The 24890-nt window shown below is 27.7% G+C and overlaps 1 protein-coding gene across 1 annotated transcript; it reads right to left on the bottom strand.

Moving 5' to 3' along the window:
• Positions 1-6144: 6144 nt before the first annotated feature.
• GASA27 (gibberellin-regulated protein 27) lies at positions 6145-7912 on the bottom strand. Its single transcript, NM_001371557.1, has 2 exons — positions 7672-7912; positions 6145-6681 (listed from the first exon to the last, which is right to left on the bottom strand). Exons 1-2 carry the CDS (start codon positions 7751-7753, stop codon positions 6497-6499), a joined length of 267 nt encoding a protein of 88 aa, NP_001358486.1. The 5' UTR covers positions 7754-7912; the 3' UTR covers positions 6145-6496.
• Between the last annotated feature and the right edge of the window lie 16978 nt (positions 7913-24890).

The following is a 24890-nucleotide window of genomic DNA, read 5'->3' as shown; positions in this document are numbered from 1 at the left end:
AAACGAAATAATATTTTTATATTATATAACAAATATATATATATATATATATATATATATATATATATATATATATTAGTTATTCATAATCACAATCATTAATTTTATTCCATACATGCACCCTCATCGAATTACGTCCACCATCTTTGAAACAACAAAAGTGATAAATTCTAACATTACTGTAGAGGAGGGTGAAATATTTTTCTTTGAAGTAGTATCTAACGAATGAAAAGGGAGAGAAAATGTTATATAAGAAAAATATCATGTGTCACATGTGTGAAACTGAAAAAAAAAAAAGTAATGCAAAAAGAAGTATTAAATGGAAGAGATGGAATAAAAGAAAGGACAATAAAAATTAGGGAAAGGAAACAAAACATATAAAGGAATAGGCAATCTTAATCGCATATAATCAATATGGAATGATTAAAATTCAGTATTTAGTTGTTGAATTACTTATAATCAACTAATAACAAGTCAATATTGTGATATTAATTAATTAATTATAATATAATATATTTTTTAAATAAATAAATTGTCATATTAATAAGTTTATTCAAAACTTTTTAACATAAAAGTAATTATTAAAAAATATATTTAAGTTTTTCTTATTGTAAATTTAATCATACCAAAATTAATATCTAAAAAATATACTAGTATATTAAAAAAAAATTGAATATTTTAGAATTAATTAAATTTACAAACATATTTTTAAATACAGTCTAAATCATAAAAAAAAAATGGTTTAAAGTATAAGAAAATCCAATTATAAAAGCTCGAGTTATAAATGATCTTAAGTGTCTAATTTAAATATTCACACGGTTTAATTGAATTATATTTTTTAATGACAAATTAATGTATTAATATTTAGATTTGGTTTGTAATCGAACCAAATTATTATGAACCATCAAATGATGACAGGTGTCATTCAAACCTTGAGAAATTACATGTTTTGACACGTGAGATTTAGACCTATTTTAAGATTCTCAAATTTAATGTTATAGATATATTCAAACTAATCCGTCGACTAAATATGTGTAATAATGTTAGGAAAATTTAGTGAGATGATGTAACACACGCTTTTATAACATACTTTTATTTATACTAGGGACCAAATCAAACCTAAAAAATAAATTAGAAAACAAAAAATTAATTTAATTTAAAAATAAAAATCTGAGTACACACTTTTAACTCCAAAAAATTATATTGCTACATTTTCTTCTTCCCTTGGAATTAACATTTTGATTTAGTGTAGAGAGGCAAAGGCCAAAATGAAAAACAAAACCAAAAGCATTGGGCAAATAACATGCCTCGACCGAAGAACACAATTATGAAATGTTCTGGTTTTCACACTACTATAAAAGTCTCTTGTTGCTTAGTTATATGACCTTTAGACATCAATTGTTGAATCAATATAGATCCAATCCTAGGTCTAATAATTTTATGCAACAACGATAAGAAGAATATATCAAAAAGGGGACTCTAATTGCATAGATTTCAAAGGGAATAAAATTTACACTTGCCCCTTCCTTTCTAATTTTCTTTCTATGCTTAAGCCCATTCTTGATTCCACTAAAGCATAACACCAAACTCCTAAACTCAACACACAAATTTAAACAATGTCACATTGGTGATTTCTTGAGAGAAATGCAAAATCTCCACGCACTCGACTCAAACAAAAACAAAAAGTTTTCCAAGAAAGGAACAAAGGTTGGATTTGAGTCTTGGAATGGAATGAGGTGTCAATGTGCAACAAGATCTAAGAGAGAAGGTTGGATCTTAGTTTTCCAAATAGAAGATAACATCTTCTTGGAGCTAGAAGAAGTCAACTTCTCAGGGTACATCAAGTTCATCAAATAGATACAAACAAGGCATTAAGGTAGAGTGGAAAGGTTTGATGGGTTCAAAGAAGCATGAGAGCAAGGTTCAAGACAAGTGAATGTGTCTATGACCAAAGAACCTAGAAGTTTAGTGCAAGAGTGATTTTCAGTTTGAAAATTAAAAATTCACACAACTTTTCACATTGGTTGAGAAAATTGAAGTAAAACACTTTACTTTTACATTGGTTATAATTTTAACTTATGTAAAAAAAAATATTGTTTACATTGGTTAAATTTTGACATATAAAAATGTTTCATTTATTTACAAGATTGTCACCATATTCTTTTTCTACATCGATTGGTCTAACAAACTAATATAAAATCACATTGTTAATCCATATTTGATAATAGTGACAACTGTTTTGAGAATAGAAAAGTATCATTTCAATATCCTAATTATATTTATATATATTATTTGTGTTGCCATGTTATTAAAGAAGAGTGATATCAATCTTATGTCATTAATTATTTAACACAAAAATAACAATTGAATTAAATTTATCGATTATGTTATACGAACATAATTTGTTATATATATATATATATAATTGACTGTGTTATATGAACATAAATAGTTAGATGAACTCAGTATGTTGTTAATTGAGTTATACTCATTAAATAAAACATTATTTTGTAATTAAAGAAAAATGAGTAAAAGATATAATAAAAAATTTAAAAATATATATTCATTATATTTTTGTGAACTATGTATTACTAACTAAAGTAGACAAGAAGTAACGAATGCAAATCATGCACTCAACTCAGCTCTCCTTTGAAGAAAAAATTACGATTTTCACACCTGGCTTTCTAACTTCTACAATTTAATATCCAATTAATTAATTTTTCACCAAAACCATGAAGAATCCTTCACTATTTGCTAAGTTTATGGTAAAGGAAATAATATTTTATATTTAAAGACATGAAATTGGATTGCAATTTACAATTTGTGAACACAAATCATATATTCATAGTTCATATACTCACTAGCTATTGACTCATCGCTCACCACTCACTACGTGCTGACTGCTAGTGTCTGACCAGCTGATTCTTGATCCAAAACTAAATTTTCTAAATTTCCTTTAGCAATTTCAAGTGCGAGACCACGAGACACTTTGACACTTTGCTTGTATATTGGTATTGCATCAAAATTTTCCATTATCTTTTGTTGCTTTGTTATTTATTTTATTTTTAAAAATAATGCTTATAATTTATTTATAGGATAATTGTTAATGTTGAAATCTAATGTAGCTAGCAATGGTGGAAAAAAAACAACCACAAAAAAAATGGATGCCCACTTGCCCAAGGTGTTGATAATTTGGTGCTTAAAAGCGAATGGGCCATAGTGTGATGTAATGGAATTGACACACACAATAATATTAGTATTAGCTAATTATATAAGATAGTCATGCAACTAATTAAAAAATGCAAGTATTAGAAAAATTTTAAGGTTCTTTTTTAATCTCTCTCACATTGATATTGTTAATTGGTGTGTCTAATTTGATATTATTTTTTTAATTATGTTTACAATATTCAAATTTAGCTTTTGGAATTAGCAAATTGCAAAGTGTGAGCGAATACTGAACTTCAACTTCTACTTCTAGGTGTAATTGTTTTTTTTTTTTGCATTAATTGACTATTTCTTGTATCTTTTATAAGATGCTACCTAAAAAGAATTTATCTGAAAGTGAAAAAAGAAAGAAAACGAGCATAACAATTAATAAAATCATAACAAAGAGCTATTCATTATTAAAAGGGTAGGTTCTCATAAAAACTCAAATTAATCAAATGAAATTCTGCATAATGAAAATCATGTAGGTGAGAATGATGAAATTAATGATTTAAGTGAGTCTAATAACGTGCCAAATGAATCTAATATTGAAAATCTTGGTAATATTGATGAGGAACAATCAATTTCTCCTTTAGATATTTATGATCCTAGAAATTGGGATAATCTTGATAACCATGCTAAAGACATTTTAGTTGAAAAAGGACCTATTGGAGAAATTAATCTTGTTTTTCATTTAGATAACACTTTTAGACATTTTTCATATGCTTGTTATTCTAGAAAGTTGAGCAATGGTGAGACTAGTGATAGGAAATTGTTGATTTATTCTAAACATGTTGATAAAGTATATTGTTTTTGTTGTAAGTTATTCAAATCTAATAATAAGAGTCTTTTAGCAAAAAGATGGCTTAAGAGATTGGCAACATATTAGCGAGAGACTTAAATATCACGAGAACAGTTGATAAAAACTTGCAACAAGAGATAACGAAAGAGAAAGACCATTAGAGATAAGTTTTAGTCAAAATATTCTTAGGTATGAGATGTCCTGCTAAACATGATTTGACTTTTCGAGGATCAAATGAAAAATTATATCAAGATAACAATGGTAATTTTTAGGATTGGTTGAAATGATTGCGGAATTTGATATGATAATGCAAGGCCATGTTAGACGCATTCAAAATCATGAAATTCATTGTCATTATCTTGGACATAAAATTCAAAATGAGATGATATCTCTTTTGACCCTCAATATTAAAAGTTTCATCATAACGATCATTAAAGAGGCAAAATATTTTTTTGTAGTTCTTGATTGCATCCCTCATATGAATCATCAATAACAAATGACTCTAATAGTATTATGTTTAAATATGTAAAATAATAAAATAAAAATTGAGAAATACTTTTTAGAGTTTTTAAAAGTAGATGACAAGTCTGGATTGAGACTTTTTAATGAGTTACAAAATGCATTGAAGTCTCTTGATCTTAATATTGATGATGTGAGGGGTCAGGGTTATGTTAATGGTTCTAATATGAAAGGAAAACATCAAGGAGTTTAAAAACGGTTTCTTGAAATAAACCCGAGAGCATTATATATGCCATGCGCTTGTCATAGTCTTAATCTAACTCTTAGTGATATGACATATTCTTGTGTTAAAGCTATTTTTTTTGGAGTTATTCAACACATAGATTTATTATTTTCGAGTTTTACAAAAAGATGGAAATTTTTGCTTGATAATGTTCTTGGATTAACAGTAAAATCTTTGTCCAATACTCGTTGGGAAAGTCGAATTAAAAGTGTGAAAGCTATTAGATTTCAAGGTCCCCAAATAAGATTGGCTTTGTTGGAATTACAAAAATTTTGTGATGATGCCAAGCCAAAGAGTGAAGCAGAGAGTTTGGTTAATTCACTTGAGAGTTTTGAGTTTTTACTTGATATGATTATTTGGTATGACATCTTATTTTCTATTAATATGGTAAGCAAGAAACTGCAATCTAAGTCTATGTACATTGACACTACCATAAAACAATAAGAAAATGTATTGTTGTATTTTGAGAAGTATAGAGATGAAGGCTTCACATCTAGTATGGATATTGCTAAAAGTGTTGCCTTTGATATGGATGTTGAGACTATACTTCCAACAAAACATCGTGTTATTAAAAAAAACAATTTGACAAGAATAATCAAGATGAAGAAATCTAGTCAGTTGATGAGTCATTTCGAATTAATTATTTTTTAGGTGTTGTGGATATGAGAATTACTTCTTTAAAGAATAGATTTGAGGAATTAAAAATATCTGAAAGTGTTTTCAGATTTATGTTTGATTCAAAGAAGTTAAAGTCATTAAATGATAATGAATTGCAAAAATGTCATGCTAATGTTTACTATACCTTTTTCTCATGGTGATTCATCAAATGTTGATTTAGATGATTTTTTATCTCAATTGAAAGTATTAAAAATGACTTTGGGTGATGAGTTTATCTCAACCATTGAAATTCTTGAGTTTGTTAAAATTGCATATTGTCATCCAAATGTTTAATTGCTTATAGAATTTTATTAATTGTGCATGTGATTATAGCATCAGCTAAAAGAAGCTTTTTAAAGTTAAAATTAATAAAAACTTACTTAAAGTCATCGAATGTCACATGAAAGATTGAGTGATTTGATAATTTTATCTTCTCGAAATGCTTGAGAAAATCACTTTTTACAAGTAAATGATAGACGAGGTAAAAATTTTATAAGTAGAAAAAATATTTTATGATGATAACATAAGAATTGATTGAAGAAAAAAGGTAACACATATTTTTAAAATTTGTAAAAATTTTGTTAGTCACTAATTAAATGCAATAAAGCATACAATTTATTTTAAAAATATGTGCCTATTTTTTTTTTTATAGAATATATATTTATATTTTATAATACTTATATATAAGGGGCTTTTATCTATCGTTTCGCCCGTGACCCATAAAATATCAGCACCGATGAAAGAACAAAAAGTTATTCCTCAGAAATTAAAAGGTGAATTTTCACAATTTACAAAAGGAGAATTCATTTTTATTAACTATCCATAGAGCCTAATTAAGACAGACCAAATTCACACGAGGACAAAGAAGACCCCGATTTATTCTCACTCTCATGTATCATGCATATCCGATCCAACTAAAGTGACCAAATTTTTCTCTTTATGTAATACACAAACACAACAATAAAGGTAGTAAACATAATCAGCTAGCAAGGGTCCATGGTGGAATATCTCTAAGGTGGAGATATACATGCACGGTAGTGACTGAATCAAAGGCTTGAAGTTGATGTGTGGATGGTGAAAAAAAAAAATAATCAAGGGCATTTGGCCTTGCCCTTGGAGTTCTTCATGTCTCTGTAGCAAGGGCACTCATGCTTGTTCCCATAAGTCCCAGATGGCACACAGTTGCACTTGCTGCAGCAAATCCCGCAGAACTTCATGCACCTGTCCTTCATCCCAGCTCTAGAACACCTCTTCGAGCACTTGGAGGAACAGAAAGCTGATTCCAAATTTCCAACCCATAATATTACATCTTAATGTTATGTCAATATCAAGAATAAAGTGACACAAGATTACTTATAAGATTGATTTGTTGTTTGAAGGAAAAAGAAAAAAAATAGGATAGGTTTGCATTCTTTTCACTGATAAAAAATTAATAAATTAATAATTAATATTTATAGATAAAAAATAAAATGATATATCAAAATATAATTTAATTTATATATATATATATATTTTGTATTTAACTATGATAAATTTGATGTTTTATTAACAATAATAATAAATTTATTGTAAAGATAATTTCAAATTAATTAATTGATAATATATATATATATATATATATATATATATATATATATATATATATATTACATTTATGTTTGGTTGATTGAGTGGAAAGAATACAATGATAAAGGAAAACAAAATTAAATTTAAATTAAAGAGAAAATAAAAAAGATTTAGTGCTTTAATTTTTATCTCTAAAAATCAACTTTTTTTTCTCTCTCTCATTTTCTTCCAATTTCTCTTCAATCACAACAGAAAGTATGGATCACACACACACACACACACACATATATATATATATATATATATATATATATCATGTCATATTAGATTTAAGAATTTTAACAATTTTCTATTTCAAGAGGGCAATCACTTAAGAACTTAAAATGGTCTCTTATATTATCTTACAAAATATTTGTTTAATCATAAAAATCGATTGCTTATATAAAAAATCTGTTCTTAGTTATAAACTGGAAGTCATGTCAACCTCCTCCAATGATGAATTTCAGTAAGAATATCTGTTCTTAAATTTAAGAATCTCACAAGAACTTGCATTATTGGAGATGTTTTTACTGTGCATGACATTTAAACTTATAATATATGAATACACACACCAAGATCGAAATGATATGATAATTGAAGCAAGACTTAATAGTTAAGTACAAATTGTGTACTAGTACTAATAATTAGGCTTAAGGCATACCAGAACCAGCCATTGACACCTCGAACAAGGAGGAGCTGAGGACAAGGCATATAAGTAGAACAGCTGCAAATGCTACCTTCATCTTGGTTTCACAGTGTAGAGAATAGAGAACAGAGGGAGAAGAACTATGTCTAGAAGGGGGTGGTAATTAATTAGAGTGGCACACACTTATTGAGCAGAAGAAGGAAGGAAGGACCAAGAGACTATGAATTAAGATGCTTATTTAGGATGCGTTGTAGGAGAGTGAGCCAGTGAGTGGGGGTTATTTATAGTAACAAAAGTTAAGAGTAGGTGAAAGAGAAGGAAGAAGTTAAAATCAAAATTTATTAGCTATTACTACCATGATCAAGTTAAATCGCTTGTCACCACTAATAACTATTAGTTGTTGATCTAAGTGAAACAAAATTAATTTTTTTTAAGATTTTAGATTTGTAAATGTGAATAAAAAAAATAATCAAAAGAGAAAATTTCATTAAAAATAATAAATTAGATTCTTTAACTTAAATTAATTATTAATAAAATTAATAATACTCTACCCTCAATATGATGATGATTAAAAAAAATTGTCTGACATCAAAATTGCAAGCGGGGAGACAGCTGGCTAAGGTAGTGGTTTTGGTTTTGGTATTATTGTGAGGAAGCCGCGTACCTTTTGGCTTTATTAATTCTTAGATTTTAATGGTTATTTGTCCCCTATATGTATGATGGACATGGACGTAGCATTGCATATATTGATATTGGCAATTTGCCATATTCATTGCATTCTATGAGTTGTTCTTCCTTCCAAGAAACAGCACTAAAGCTTTGTTTACGTGGCTTCTATACCTGGTCCCTCCCTCCTCAATTCTCTCTCTCTCTCTCTTTTTTTTCTTTAAAAAATCTTAAGGGAATATTAATAGGTGGAGCTATTTAAATGTCATTCGTCCTATTTGAATGTCAGATTGTGGCAGCAAAGGCTTGAAGAATTTTAAATGGTTTATCTACAAAAAATTCGCAAGCAATAAGCTTTTAAAACCATTTTTTCCCTTCTAATTAGCACTGTTTGATCCAGTTAATAATCACTGACTAATGGATAAAGCTTAAAGTGATGATAATGTGGATATACTAGGTACAATTGTTTATTAAATAATTTAGGATAAATAGTGGTTCACACCTTTAAGGTGTTTATATATTCATCGAGAGAGAGGTGAAGACTAAATAGAAAGAAAATAATAATTTCGATATATGATTGCATAAAAAGAACAGTAAACAGAATTAAATGTAACATGAATATAAAAATTAGGGTATAAAAATGTTTGAATTTACTATTTTATATTTTCGTTCTCAAGATAAAGAAATAGAAAACAAAGTATAAATCTTTTGGTGTGTAAATATCATTGCCTAATGCCAAAGGCCACTGCTTTTAATTCTTTAATTTGTGAGCCTCTTAATCTTTTTATTACTCTAGTTAATTACAAAATATTCCAAATTATACATCATAACTAATAAATTATGGGGAAATAGAATATATATCGATCATGTATTTTTTTACACCGAGAGTACATAAATGATTCAAATAGTATTTTTTGTCTCACGTACTATCTAGTTAATATTCGTAGTAAATCTCTGATATTTCACCTCACTTTCCACATGTTTTTATTCTCTTACCAACTATGCCCTCATTGTACATGTACAAATATTATATATATATATATATATATATATATATATATATATATATATATAAGTAAAGAAACAAAGATGTTATAATTTTGTTATGAGCCACCAAATATATCTTAATTATTGGCCCACCCCAAACTAACCTGCTCCCATAAGATGGTAAACCTATAAAATTTTCGTGTCTCAAATCAACCCAGCATGCTATCCAGTTATTGAGCGTTCATTTGCATGCGAAAAAATAGATGGAGTACAGTAGATCCTAAGCATCTTGTTTTTCACATCCGAAATTAATCTCACACTCAAAATTATAAGATTACTCTTAGAATATTAATTAATAGACAATTCCTTCATTTATAGAGGTTTCTCTAGGTAGTCAAGAATTAAACTCATATCATATACTTAAAGGGTTTAAATTTTTAATCACTTTGTACCACATCTTGTAAATGTAAGAATCAGATAAAAAATAAAATAATTAAAGTTAAAATTTTAGGTCCACCAATAAAAAAATTATTTATTATTAATTTTATTAAAACAAAAAAACCTCATATATTAAAAAATATATATATATAACTGTTATTTAAAGTAATACAATTTCTTTTAATTTCTTTTAAGGCCTCATTCATATATGGGTCGGCCGTGTGTAGATGTGTAGTTGTTAATTAGTTATTTTACATATAAAATAAGTTAAATTGTAAATTTGATCCTCTTATTTGTTTAAGAATTTGATTTTGATTCTCTTATAATTTAATTTATAAATTTAATTTTTTAATTTTTTACAATCAAGTTATTTAAGTCTCCAACCTTGAAATTGGACATTAATTGTTAATGACTTACCTTGATTGTCACCTGTTGTACTTTTATTGAACATTAAATGTCACATGTCGCGATTTTAATGGGGATTGACGTATACAAAATTAATGTTCAAATGAAAGTATGATATGTGATGGTTAAGGTCCAATAAAAACACGACATATAACAGTTAATATTGACAAGAAATGATCAACATCTAATTTCAGATGAAATAATTGGATTTAGAAAAAATAAATGACTAAATTCGTAAATAAAATTATAAAGAGATCAAAATCAAATTATAAAATTAATAAGAAATCCAAATTTACAATTTAACCTATAAAATATTACCTAGATAAGCCCCCAGTTAGTATGTGGCAGAGTGACACCTACCCTAGACTAGAGGTCCCTTTATTTGTAAGGTTGGTAATCTGAATACAATGGTCCCCTTTAGTTGTAGTAAATTAAATTAGTAATAGTGGAAGTGGTAGGACATGGCATGGGAAGGCATGGGTGCAGTTTTTCCTCTTTGGATCTCTCTCGATTTCCATAAAAATTAAGAGAGACGATGGTTCCACCAAAGGATACAATGGTCGCTTGTACATTGTGTTGGCTATTGAATCAGCTGTTTCACGTGATGTGTCGGTGCGAATTGCCAAAGCCACTTTACCATCTCCTCATATGGCTCCATCACCAAATCCACCTTCTTGATTCTTATAGTATATAGTACGAAATTTGCCAGCTCAATGGGCAAGTCAATTTTAGTATCTTTTTCTGTAGTTTCAGTTCAGGAAGGACCAGTTAGTTAACTAATAATCGGATTCTTCTTCTGTGCTCTCTTCAACGAACATATATAACAGAAATAAAGCAACTATTGTTAGCTTTCCTTCATTAAATATTTGGTGATTCCTAAGTTGAATCTCAGGCTTAAATACTATATTTAAGATGCTCCCTTTTTGTCATGCACAAAATGTAGTGTAAATATTTTTTTTTTGTTAGATCTTTTTCATATTTATTTGGTAAAGCATGCGTATTGTAAAAAAAAAAAAAGTAAATATACACCTACTAGAAAATATGTTTATTCTTTAAATCTTTGCATTTATATACAAATTAGTTTATCTCTATCTTAATGTCTAAATGTGTTATTATTGGCCCCTATCATAATTATTCACAGCTCCAATAAAATTTTAAAATTCCTGAAAAATATCATTTTATTCTTATGTTCAAACACTTCATCCCTTCTTCTTCTGTCCTTCTTCTTCTCACTTTCTATTAAATACACAATGTAAAAATAATTTTATTGTGATTTCTGTTGAAATATACAACGTAATCACATTTTTGTTTTGTATTTTTAAAACAAAAAATAAATACATAACGAAAATACACAATTATGTTATAATCTTTGTTAAGACACACAATAAAAATATATTTTTGTTGTTAATTTTTTTTGTTATATAAAAATAATAAAATTATATTTTTGTTATGTGTGTCTTTTTACAATTTTTTATTAATTATATATGCAAGTTTCCTTTTCTAAAGTAATCAAATTAATTATGATATAATTTATCATTTTAATAGTATTCAATATCTTTTTAAATTAAAACTAAATTAATTGATACAAGTTAACATCTATAAAAATAATCAAATTAATTATTATAAGAATTATCTTTATTGATCATAATATAATCAATTCATGATATTATTTTGATCACAATTAAAAAAATAATTTATGTCATTGTTAATTTACATTTAAATGAAAAAAGATAATTTAAGTAATAATTAATTTGATTATTCTTTAAAAAATATAATATATGTTATCATTAATATAATTTGTGTCAAAATTAATTATAGTAAAAAATGTAACTTAATTTGTAATTAATTTTCCTTAAAAAAATACCTAACCATGAAAAGGGTGAAAAAAATTACATAACAAAAAGTGTTTCTATTTTGAATTTTATATACAGAAATACATTTTTATTGTGTAATTTTTTTCACCCTCTTTTTATATATATTTTCATTGTTATATCTGTCGCTGAAAAAAATTATACATATGCAACACAAAATATTCAAGGTGTGATGATTGACTTTAGTATACATTTTGCCCCTTCTCTGTCTCCCATTTGTTCTTCCTATCTATGTTACACACATGGCTGACATTATCTGATAGAGTGTTGTGCCGTCCTGAAGCTTGTTTCATTTTAATTCGTCTCTTTTTAATCTTTGCAAACATGTACTTCTTTCTTCAGCCACATGGTGGAATTTTGTGTGAATGGCTGATAGCTACAAGTTTGTATAGAAGAAATGCTGAAATAGAGCTGTGGAATTCTTTTATTTTATTTTATTTTTTATGTTTTTTGTATATTCTTTATTCTAGCTGCAGCTTAATGTATCCATATACATGCACATAATTCACAAGATTTGGCTACAAAATGTCTGGCAGAATATAAATACTGTTATTCCCAAAAAAGAAAAAAAAAAACTGGCTTATAGAATATGGTAATATTACATATAGATTTAACTTGGTACAATATAATTTTTCATCCTACAGATTTAAAGTACCATGATGCTATCATCATCCAATGTACATTTGTGGTTCCCTTTCTGTAGGTGTTGCTGCAAGGGCCGGAAAGGTTGTGGGTTCAGTAATGCGTTACAACAACTGTGGGGTAGTTCATATCCTAGGAGAAACTCAGGCTATAAAAGTGAGAGGGTGGGATTGAAGGTTCAAATGGACAACGAGAGCCACATATTAAATTCAATTGATTTTGAAAAGTGTTGTGCGTCAAATCTTTGTTGACCTGACGCATTTTACGTATCAAACTCGTTTCCGCAACAACACCCCTCATTAAGTTATATGCAACTCTAACTCGTTGTCGTCTATGTTAATATTAAATTTATAATGTAATAAAGACATTCGAATGATCCCCTTAAAAACGGGTTCATAAAGGGATGGTCTATCCAGATATATAAACACTTATCATGTTCAAAAATTACCTGACGTGGAACTATTCTTAACAGTTAAAAAAAAAAATGTGGTTTTCCCATCGAATAATAAGAAAACCCAGTTGATTCAATCATTTTATTTTCTTAATTCATCATCTAACCTGCTTGGAATAAAATTTAAATCCAATCTGATCTAAAGTAGTTTTTAGATCGGGCAAGCTTTGTGGCAGTAACCGTACTTCTAATAACAAAGACTGTTTTTTGCTTTCGGCCAAGGACAATGAAATCTTTAACTATTAACTAGAAAAGAACTTTGGATAAAAAAAAGAAGTAAAGAACTTAGAGAGTGGGCTTCGCATTAGGCCTGCTTGAATGATCTATATGGAATATATTGGGCCATTTCTTAGTTTGGACGTGTCTAACTTGAAAAGGCCAGGTCTCACTAAGAGTTCAAATATTGTTTTCGTTGGGCTTAATTCAGCCTCCGATTTGTTTCACTTAGTTGGTTCCTGTTCCTAATTACCATATGTTCCGGTAAAAGGCGTATTTGTAAATTTATGAATTTTCCTTAAATGTACCTTTTCAATGAATTATTTTTTTAAAATAATGTACTAAATTATTAAATAATCAAACTATATTGTAAATATTATATTCGAATAATTTATAACGTCAACGACTTTATTATGTAAAATATTCATTAATTAGTTATAGGGGAAATATTAAAAATGATTATATATGTTTAACATTTCAAGGTTATTTTCCGTGAAAGATTTCTATAATGTTGAAAAAAATTACACGCGATCCACTAATTACCCACATAACATTACCACGGTAAGATTATTAATCTATTTTGTTACCACAAGATTATTAATCTATTAATCTGCATGCATTATGCCATCAATTCTCGATTTCGATGATCTACAATCCACATACCGACGTAAAAAAGAAATAATAAAATTGACTTGTAAAAAGAGAAGAAAAAAAAGGAAAAAGTCACGACTTTAATATCCCACTAATAGAAATCTAACGATTAATTATTAACATGTGCCAATAAAAAAAACGTACAAAATAAGATAGACATAAATTGATGCAACAAGAATCCATTAATTCCAGGTCAAATATAACCATTAATTATTGGCATCTCCGATTCTATCATAATTCAACATTTTTTTTTTCCCTTTTGTGATTTGCCAGCTTCATCCTGCGAGTAGATTTTGTTGTATTCCAGGTTGGACTAACAGGTCCTTCTTTCCAAAAAGAAGAAAGATCAAAGAGTATATTTTTGTCAGACCGCCAAATCAATCAAGCCATGTACATGGAAAGATGTATGAGTTTCCAAATTTAATTATTCTGTATCATATAATAAAGCCAATCCAATCATTTTTGGGGGGCATATTGAATAGACGACACAACTTTAGATCATAAGTGATTGTTAGGTATACGTTCTTTTTTTAAGTTGAAGATTTTGTAATTTAAACTGTTAATATTTTAAATAGGATTTTCACATAGTTTCCAATAACTCCTTTTACACAAAAAAATCATATTTTTTGTGTCTGGAATAATTTGACTTTCACAAACAAAATGCATTGATTGAACCAAGTTCAAGGGGCATATCTCAATTATTGTAAATCCTTGGTATATGTTTTCAATTTTTATGGATAATTTTTTGTTATGAACTATTTCTCTTGATATTTTATTACTAATACATTTTGGGAAAATTGATAGTATTTAGTTGAAGACCCAGGTATATATAAAAAAGAAGCAACGATGATTGGATTAATGAAGCTGACGAAGACCGAAAGGGTCCACCGTTCGCGTGCGTGGCAATGATGAAAATGGAAACTATATTCTGAAATTCTCAAATCTCAACCCAGTGTGTAATGATAAGCCCAATACCTAAACCCAAACCATTTGAGTTTGTTTGTCAGTTTTTTATCTATAAAAGTTGAATTTAAGTATAAATTATAATAATTTTTCCACCCTCTTTTAAGGTACATTGCATTGAGCTAGTTAGTAGTTTGTCATTTTTTTTCCCCTATAAAAATCAAATTTAAGTATATAAAAAAATTACATTAACTCACTGACTCTTGGTTTAACTGAGCTAACTTGTCTCTTTAAAAAATTGAGCAAATTTGTCATTTTCATGTATATTGTGAATTGTGATACTCTTATTACATTTTTATCCTACTTTATATAAACAACTAAAACAAGTATATTTCTTTTGAGTATACCTTAATGGAATATATTTTTTTACTTTTCTTATTTTTATTACAAATCAAACCTTAAAAAAACTAGCGAATTCCAGTGAGGCTCCTCATTAAAGCGAAGTTATGAGGGAGGGTAATCGTACACTGTTACCATTTTTTTTTGGTGGTATAAAATCATCATAATTTTTTATTTATGTGAAAAAATATTTGGAAATTTAACAATTGACTGAAATTTCTGGTGGTTTCAAATGAGAAAATGGTGAAGAAGTTGGATACCTTGCTGCGATGATATAAAATTATTGTTACATATATAAAAGAAGAACATGTATATTTTACTGTTTTTTCTCAGTTTGAGAGAGCATTACATTTACATCTTACTTATTATACGATACGACGAGAGGGAAGACAATAAAATACAGTACTGTTATCAATATTTTTTTTTTTTACTGCATCAATAATTTAGCTACTTTAGTTTTAAACAAAAAATATTTTTTACAAATCGCAAAATTAATACCAAACTAAAACACAATAATTTATAGATATTTCTAGTATACAATAATAATGCATCAAATTTGTTATTTAATTATAAAACTAATAAATTTAATATTTCAAATTACAAAATATTATTTTAATTATTAAAATTATTAAATAACAGTGATTTTGACTTTCAATGTTGTTAAGTGATAACTACTGTAGTTTTAAAAATAATTTTTTTAAAATAAATTAATTTATATTTACTGATAATAAAGTTAAAATGCAACTTAACTTTACAGTTTATAATAATTCCAGTCCATTCAAGTAAAATTATCTCTATAAAAGATAATTATAATTAAAAAAAAAACTTGAATGCCCTTCATGTGATGGGGTTGCAATATATTGGACCTGGTTGCAAATGCATCATGCCAAGTTGTGGACTATATTAGCCCATCAATGTGACATTACAACAATCACAATACAACTCCAATCTTTATGCAGTGTAACCACAATTTGAAATTTTGATTAAGACAGGTTCATAGATTTGAAAAAGTCACAATTCACATCTAGAAAATAAAATGGCAAAGAATAAAAATGCAAATTTTACTGTATTTGTAAGTACTTTTTGTCACATCAGGACTCCTTACAATCAAAATTCAAAAGACAAAAACATTATGATCCTTTTCCAAACTATTTATCGAGGAAGTCTGTTTTTATTTACATTACGTCAAAGGCAGGAGCGTAATTCAACAAGGAACTGACATGTGGCATTAAACTGTTGTGCCAAAAGCTTTGCGCAATGGGTTGTTACAGTTGCAGTGGCGCAACCACTTTTGGATAGACTATGTCAGCGTGTGTAGTGTTGACTGCTTTCGACAGTGTGTGACCAGCTCAAAAAGTATTGTTCCATGTCAGTTGGAGTAACCCTTTGCTCAAATCACCTAACTACAACGTATTGCGCCATTACTACCGGCACAATACATGTCTATATAAACCTTCGTTCCCCTTCCATCTAGACACACTTTCTGGTACATTTCCGCATCTCTCCAAATTTTTTTCCCTCTATGTTACAGCTTTGTTGATATTTCTTATGTGGGGTGAAAATCAGTAATATATTTATTAATTTGTATTATTTTTTGATGTTATTATTGTTAATAAAAATTATTTCTTCTGTAGGTTTTATTATAAAAATGAAATTTATTTAAATACACTAATATTACAAACATAATTAAATTTATTTCTTCTGTAGGTTTTATTTCTTCCCATTGGATGAGGAGGATGATGAACTTGCCATATCAAATACACTGCATATTAATAAGGTTTTAAATAAATTTAATTATGTTTGTAATAACAACAAATATCACAAACAATTTAAAAATTCCATTTACAATCTCACATATAATAATTAAATTACATGTGACAGCTTAAAAAAATCACAATATCATATATTACAAAAAATTGTAAAAAGCTAATATTCCAAATAAATTTCTAAACCAAAATCATAATTATTTTAAAACATGTAAGTGTCATTTAATGTACTCATTAAATATTTTAAATATAAACATAATATCACATATTTTAATACATGTAAGTGTCATTAGCAATAATAAAAAATATGAAATAAAATTATTATGAGAGAGAGAGAACAAACTACAAGAGAGAGAGAGAAAGTTGGGATGGAAGAGAGCAACAAAATACTTGTCGGGAAGAAGGAAGCCGCTGGAAGAGGGGGGTGTTTGCTGCAAGTGAGGGAACAACATGTATTTTCAATTTATAAGCAGGGGAAGGAGTAAGGAGTATTGTGTCAGGAGGGTTGGCGCAACACCCTCACGTGCGTACTTGCGCCACTGTGCCTGTGTAGCACCTGTGCCTACCATGTGCTTATGCTGACCAAAAGTGGTTGCGTCATTGCAGCTGTAACAACCCATTGCGCAAAGCTTTTGACACAACAACTCAATGTCACATGTCAGCTCCTCGTTAAATTGCGCCCTTGCCTTTGGTGCAATGCAAATAAAAACAGACCCCATCGATAAATAGTTTGAAAACAATCCCCTTTTGATAAATAGTTTGGAAAAGAAACCCAAACGGGTGCTTTTGCTAATTCAAAACGCCAATGGCAACGAAGAATAGAAGGAACAAATAAGGGTTTCAGCAGCAACCTTGTTACGACTAAAGATCTCATTTGTCTTTGAAAAAAGAAAAATGAATAAGGGGAAGATATAAATAAAGGTTAGTAACAATATATGGCGGTTTCACCTTCCATAGATTTGTCTACTTACTTATACATCTAACTTTTTAAATTACCCTTTTTTTTTAAAAAAAAGTTTAACTATTTTAAAATTCAATTTTTATTCTCTATAAAACTTTGATTCACTTTTAATCTTTCATTTATTTTCTATAGTACTTTTAGTCCATGATGTTAAATTAGATTCATTAAGTACCAAATAATCTAATAAAAAATAATAAGATAAAATAAATGTCACGTGACAATTTTATATTGTATTACATGTCATCATATGAAGATGTCATGTGACATTATGTGAAAGTGACATATAAATTCATGGATATTAGGTGATCACTATTTTGTATATCATTTTTAATCTTTGAAAGTTTTTTAAATTTGGATCATAGTCCCTATCAATTTTTACTTATTGATTTTATTCCTTGTAAGTTTTTTATTTTTTAACTTTAGTCCCTAAAAAAATTTAAATTATAGTTTTTAGTCTTTAACTAGTTTTCTATCTTACTTTAGTCATTTTAGAATGATTAATTTGTTCTTTATCCGCTTTTATCTTACTAATATGATATCACAATATGGTTCAAATCATACTTATTAGAAAATAAAAACAAAGATAAACGTGGAACCATAAGCTCAACCCACTTGAACTCACTAAAAATACCTTAAACACTCCTAACTCAGTATTTTACTTAAATCAAAAGTGGATTTGACCCAAAATTAGAATATTAACACTAATTTTATTAAGAATATTGATCAATCAATAGTTAGATTTAAGTTCAAAAATTCTAAAGCATGACAAATAAAATATACTTATTTTAGGTTTTTTTTTTTTTTTACCAATTGAGCTTTTTAGTTTAGGTGAATTACATGTTAGGGAGTCTAAGTAAGTTGGGCCTGATGTTTGGATCACATAGTTCCATTTCCACCTTTGTCATTATTCACTAATAATGGTTTGAATAATAATGTGTGATGATATTAGTGAGATCAAAATGAATGAATAAGAGATTATAGATGGTAAAAAAGTCGAAAGTCATAAAAAATAATAATTAAAGACTAAATATTATAATTTATTTTTTTAGGGACAAATATTAACAGAGATATAGGGACTAATTAAAATATTTTTTAAAAACTAAAAATGGCAAGAAAAATATTGCACGCGTGACACACTAACATGACATAAGATGGGATTGTCACATTCATCTATGTCACATGACTAGCATATGTCGTGCTAACATGGATTTTCATGAGACACTAAGCATTTAAGGGATTCAATTTAGCAATCGGGATTAAAAATGCTGATAAAAAAAGTAAATGAAGGACTAAAAATATACACTTTTTTTAAGAAACTAAATCAAATTTTGAAATAGTTGAGGGATAAAAAATTCATTTAATTTTTTTATCCGGGTAAAGGCATTTAAGATTTCAGAGCAAAACACTTCTATGCTCCGATCTTTTCAGCTTCAAAATAATTATATATGCAAACGAATAACAAATTAACAACTTCAAACTATTTATATAAAAAAATATGGTTAAATTATTTCGTAAGTCTTAAACTATTTGACAATTTAACTCATAATTTAAGTTGGAAAAGATGCCAAATGCATCAATTTAACTAGAAGTAGTCCTTTTTTTTCCCTTGTAAAATAGGATACCCTTAGTCAAAAGCTACAAATAAATAGGATAGAGAATTTTAATTGAGGAAAATAATTTATCAGATAATTTGAATTTCTGTAATTTATAATTCATTGTTTGGAGATGAAAAACTTAAAATTTTGGAATTTTAAAACAGAATTTTAAACAGTTAAAAATCTGAAATTTCAATTTCCTTCTAAAACGTGAGAAATTGAAATTCTCTTCTTATCGTCTTCTTCAAACCGTCTCAACTCTTCCTAAAATATCAATCGGGTGTGAGCATAGAGGAACACGCATAACTAGCACACCAATCATATCTTCTCTTTTTTTTCATTCATTTTTTTATCCTCATAATTTTAATTTTTTTTATCCAAACACAAAATTTTGAAAATAAAAGAATTTCAATTAAAGTATTTGAAATTCTTAGAATTTAAAATTTCTCAAAATTTTAAATTTCTCTATCCAAACACAAATTCTGAGAAATGCCAAATTCTTAGTATTTGACAATTTAACTCATAATTTAAGTTGGAAAAGATGCCAAATGCATCAATTTAACTAGAAGTAGTCCTTTTTTTTCCCCTTGTAAAATAAGATACCCTTAGCCAAAAGCTACAAATAAATAGGATAGCAGAATTTTAAACAACTAAAAATCTGGAATTTCAATTTCCTTCTAAAAGGTGAGAAATTGAAATTCTCTTCTTACCGTCTTCTTCAAGAAACATAGTCTTAACTCCTCCTAAAATATCGATCGGGTGTGAGCATAGAGGAACACGTATAACTAGTACACCAATCATATCTTCTCTTTTTTTTAATTCATTTTTTTCATCCTCATAATTTTAATTTTTTTTATCCAAACACAAAATTTTAAAAATAAAAGAATTTCAATTGAAGTATTTAAAATTCTTAAAATTTTAAATTTCTCAAAATTTTAAATTTCTCTATCCAAACACAAATTCTGAGAAATTTTAAATTCTAAGAATTTCAAATACTTCAATTGAAATTCTTTTATTTTCAAAATTTTGTGTTTGGATAAAAAAAGTTAAAATTATGAGGGTGAAAAAAAATGAATGAAAAAAAGAAAAGATATGATTGATGTGTTAGTTATACGTGTTCCTCTACGTTCTCAGGTCCGATTGATGTTCCACAATCTCAGAAGATGTTTCTTGAAGAAGACGGTAAGAAGAGAATTTCAATTTCTCACCTTTTAGAAGAAAATTGAAATTACAGATTTTTAGTTGTTTAAAATTCTGTTTTAAAATTTTAAAATTTTAAATTCTTAAAAAAAAAATTCAAACAATGAATTCTAAATTACAGAAATTCAAATTCTCTGATAAATTATTTTCTCAGTTAAAATTTTTCTATACTAACTAGAAGTAGTCTAACCCGAAGTGTAAGGATGATAAATTTTACTAAAAAGAATGTCTTGATGAACCAACAAGGTATACTCTACCCTTTATTGTTTTTTACAGGTTCAAGAATTCGTTCGCTTGTTATTTAAGTACTGAGTTTGCTTGTGGTTTTGTCTGCACTCTAAACTTGACTGGGTCTCTCCTGCATTCTACCTTCAAATGACATGGAACATTATATTAAGCAACGAGGTATAGTTTATGTCAAATATCTATATAATATAGTGGATATATCTATTATTGTTACACAAAGTCATTAAAAAAACAATGCAAACTATTTCAAATGAAAAAGTGGTGCAATGATTTTTCTTTTTAAGTACAAATTTTATGCTGAAATGTAGAATGTTTTTTTTAGAAAAAAAATTAAACTAATTTTTTAATACATTAATATGTGATAATATTTTTTGTGATATTATAAAAATATACTAATATTTTTTTTCCCAAGTCAAAGATTACGTGTATATTTCAATTCATGGATTAGAGATTAATTCCATTTATAGTGTGTGTGTTGTTGATTAAAAAAACTAAAAAAAAAAACAAATTCTTCCACAAAGTAAACCGTTATTATACACATGAATGCAATAAAATCTTAATCAGTGTATCAATCTTATGGGTTTAATATACTAATATATTTGCAAAAAAAAAAAATACACTTATGATAGGATAAGTCCTCCTTTCTTTAGCACCGAATCTTCCAGGTAAGGGTGGGGGAGGAGAAGCAAAACAGAAAGTTGAATTCATACTCGTAGGTTGTAATTGTAATCCACATTTGTTACAAAACGACAATGGAAAACAAGGGTAGCCGTACTAGCCTCCGTGATGAGCGACGTGATTAAGAGAAGTGCTTGGGAAAAAGCAAAAGCTTGGTAGTAGTGGCTGGTGTGAAGTGCATGTCCTTTTGCCACAATGCAAATTTGGTAGGTCAAAAGAATTGAGTCCATCTAGAATTAGGGTTCCTTAACGGCCCCACCCCCACCTTACGTACAACCATTACCTTTCACTCTAACAATAATATTTCATTTTTCCTTCCCTTTATTGAATCCTGAATTTATCTATCAATATTCTATTCTAATAGACTGATGCATATATCTAAGTATATATATCTATTCGCATAAAAAAAGTTTCTCTCTTTTGATAAAAATGGAATTGACCTTACACCAAGTTGTTGTCGTATGAGAATTGGCTTGCTAGACGTCGTTCAGTACTTAATTTTTCATTTCCTTGTGATTGCAACTTGTTAATTATTAATAGTGAAATGGTCCAATATTTTTCAATGACCAGTTACTATTATTGAAAGCCAAGAAAGAAAAAGCTTAGATAAGGAAATTTAACTTCCATTTTGGTTCTCTTTACATAGCTCAGCGACCTACCTATAGCTATCAGCAATAAAATTCCGAAGTAGTTGGTGAATGGGTTATGGCTACTTGACTTCGATGCAGCTTGAATGGAGAAAATGGAGCATCTTTCTATGGGAGAAAAGATCAGTAATTCTGGGATGTCGTGCTTTTGAAATGGGCACTATATATATATATATATATATATATATATATATATATATATATATATATATATATATATATATATATATATATATAATTAATCATCACTTCCATGTTCTCTCTCCCTCGTACAAGCAAACCAAGTTTTCAAATCTTTATCTACATGCGAAATAAATTAAATTTATGTGGTAAATCATAATTATAAATGTGAATAATATTTGATTTCATGTGGAATATATATATATATATAATCTCATCCATATTTATATTTTTATGATATTATAGTAATAATATGTGGATACTTTCACATATTAGACACTCTATTAACATTTATTATTTTTTCTGTATTTCTCTTTTCTTTGCTATCACATTAGAGACATTAGAGTTAGACCACTTATTATACCCATATTTCACTCTTTTTATCACTCAAAGTCCACACATTATTCTCCTTTTTTTTAAAGCCTAGCTATGTAATGTGAAACACAAACGTTCAAAAATTTCTTATTTTTGGGCAATATTGCTGCATCTGTGACTTCTTGACCTGTGGTAATTCCACCACATGCACGACACATTGAATAAACATTGTGTTTATTATTCACGCACATTTTGGTGGATATTGATTCGATTTTTGAACTATGCTTTCAATGGCCAAGTACACAAAAGAAGAACAAAATGGCCAAGTACACGCGCAATGTATTATTAACTGGCCTGAAGTGAATCTCTCTCTTGCTCTGTCTATAACATTAGCCCTTGAGATATACATATATATTCTCACGATTAAGAAACGTACAAACGATAAAAAACTGTTGTCCTGGTATTGACAAATGATAATCATACATACTGTAAAATTAAGTACTAGTATGTACCCACCAAGTGATAATATGATAAAAGAGAAGAGGTGCATCCTATATTCCTATATAAGTAGAGGTATAGTAGGATCCAAATTATAAAGTTATGAACATTCATTTCATTATCTACTCTCTTTCTCCGTTTTTTCATTATATATATACACCCTGATTTTGGAAAGCAACACCTACCCATCATAAAGAGAATACATTAATTGACATTTGCCAGGATTAAGGTCAAATATATCTTAAATATAGTTGAAATTAAATAATCATTTTTGTTAGTTTCTTTAAAAACCACCGATTATAATAAGTATATCATGAGTAGAAATATATTGTTTAATTTGTTACCAAAGTAGACTGTTGTCTGAAATTATATAAGAAGGTTATTCAGTGATCTCAGTCAAACTAATTATTTAATTGTTCATTTTTAAGTAACCAATAAAATATGTACATACAAACTTGTGTAAATTCGTAATGTATCTTTTTATACGTAATAACGTAATTGTATTGCTTTCCGTAAAAAAAAAAACATAATTGTCTTGCTAGATGGTTATAATTTTTTTTTATGCATCATCAATTAAAAAAAATACTATCAACCAACTAGAAGTCATCACTTGCTGATATAATTTTTAAAATAATTTATTTTAAAACTTAACGAATTTATCACACATATAAATGTTTACTAAGTTTCATCGATCCACTCATACTTTTAGAAAAAAGTAAGTTAGCAAGCTATATATAACTACTAATTTCTTAAAGTAATAGACCTAAACTATTTAATTAGATAAAATATATCCTCATATATATCATCTTACCCTTCAATTTTATTTTAATTTTTCTAAATTTTGATCAAGTGTATAGCACAACTCCTTCTCAATGAATATTGAAATATCTTAATCTTTCTCTTTCAAGAGCTATTTCTAACTGTCCAAATTAATTTTCTCTTTTAATATAATATATATGGAAAAAGTTCCACACCAAGTTGATATTTTGTTTTTTCCATGCTGATTAAATAAAAGGCATTAATAGCCTTCGTTCAGGTAAGCCTTAATTTGGTGGTTTCTGTTTGAAAATCAAATGGGAACTATTTAAAAGAAACGATGTGTTTCTTTTACAAGAAATAATTATATTGGAGGTACGATTAATGTAAACATTTCTCTTAATTGCCTAATAAAAATTCGAACGATAATTCATAACTTAATAGTAAAAAACTAATTGCTACTACTGGTTTTAATCTAGTTTGCTAAAAGAAGGGTAACGTATGCGTAATACTAAATTTACAATATGTTTCGCGATAGTGAGAAGAATTTAATTTTCATGTAATGTTATTATAAAGTTTTTTATACTACTAATTAATTTAACTTGTATTTTATCCAGTGCAATAGACAGGACAACTGTTTATTTTATATGATTAAAATTTACAATAAATATATAATTTTAAATATGTAATTATATTATAATTAAAATATATATACAATAAATAAGATCTTCTACTTCAAGCTCTGGAGTCCTTGAATAGGGAT

This window comes from Glycine max, chromosome 17, assembly GCF_000004515.6.
Source record: "Glycine max cultivar Williams 82 chromosome 17, Glycine_max_v4.0, whole genome shotgun sequence".
Classification (NCBI taxonomy): Eukaryota; Viridiplantae; Streptophyta; class Magnoliopsida; order Fabales; family Fabaceae; genus Glycine; species Glycine max.
Note: the sequence above shows the minus strand (reverse complement) of the source record. Positions and strands in the feature narration are given on the sequence as shown.

Excerpts from the sequence above, each read along its gene's own strand:
- GASA27 (NM_001371557.1), bottom strand. The coding sequence starts at position 7,753 with ATGAAGGTAGCATTTGCAGCTGTTCTACTTATATGCCTTGTCCTCAGC. Across the intron at positions 6,682-7,671 it reads GGTGTCAATGGCTGGTTCTG|CTTTCTGTTCCTCCAAGTGC; the intron begins GTATGCCTTAAG and ends ATTTGGAATCAG.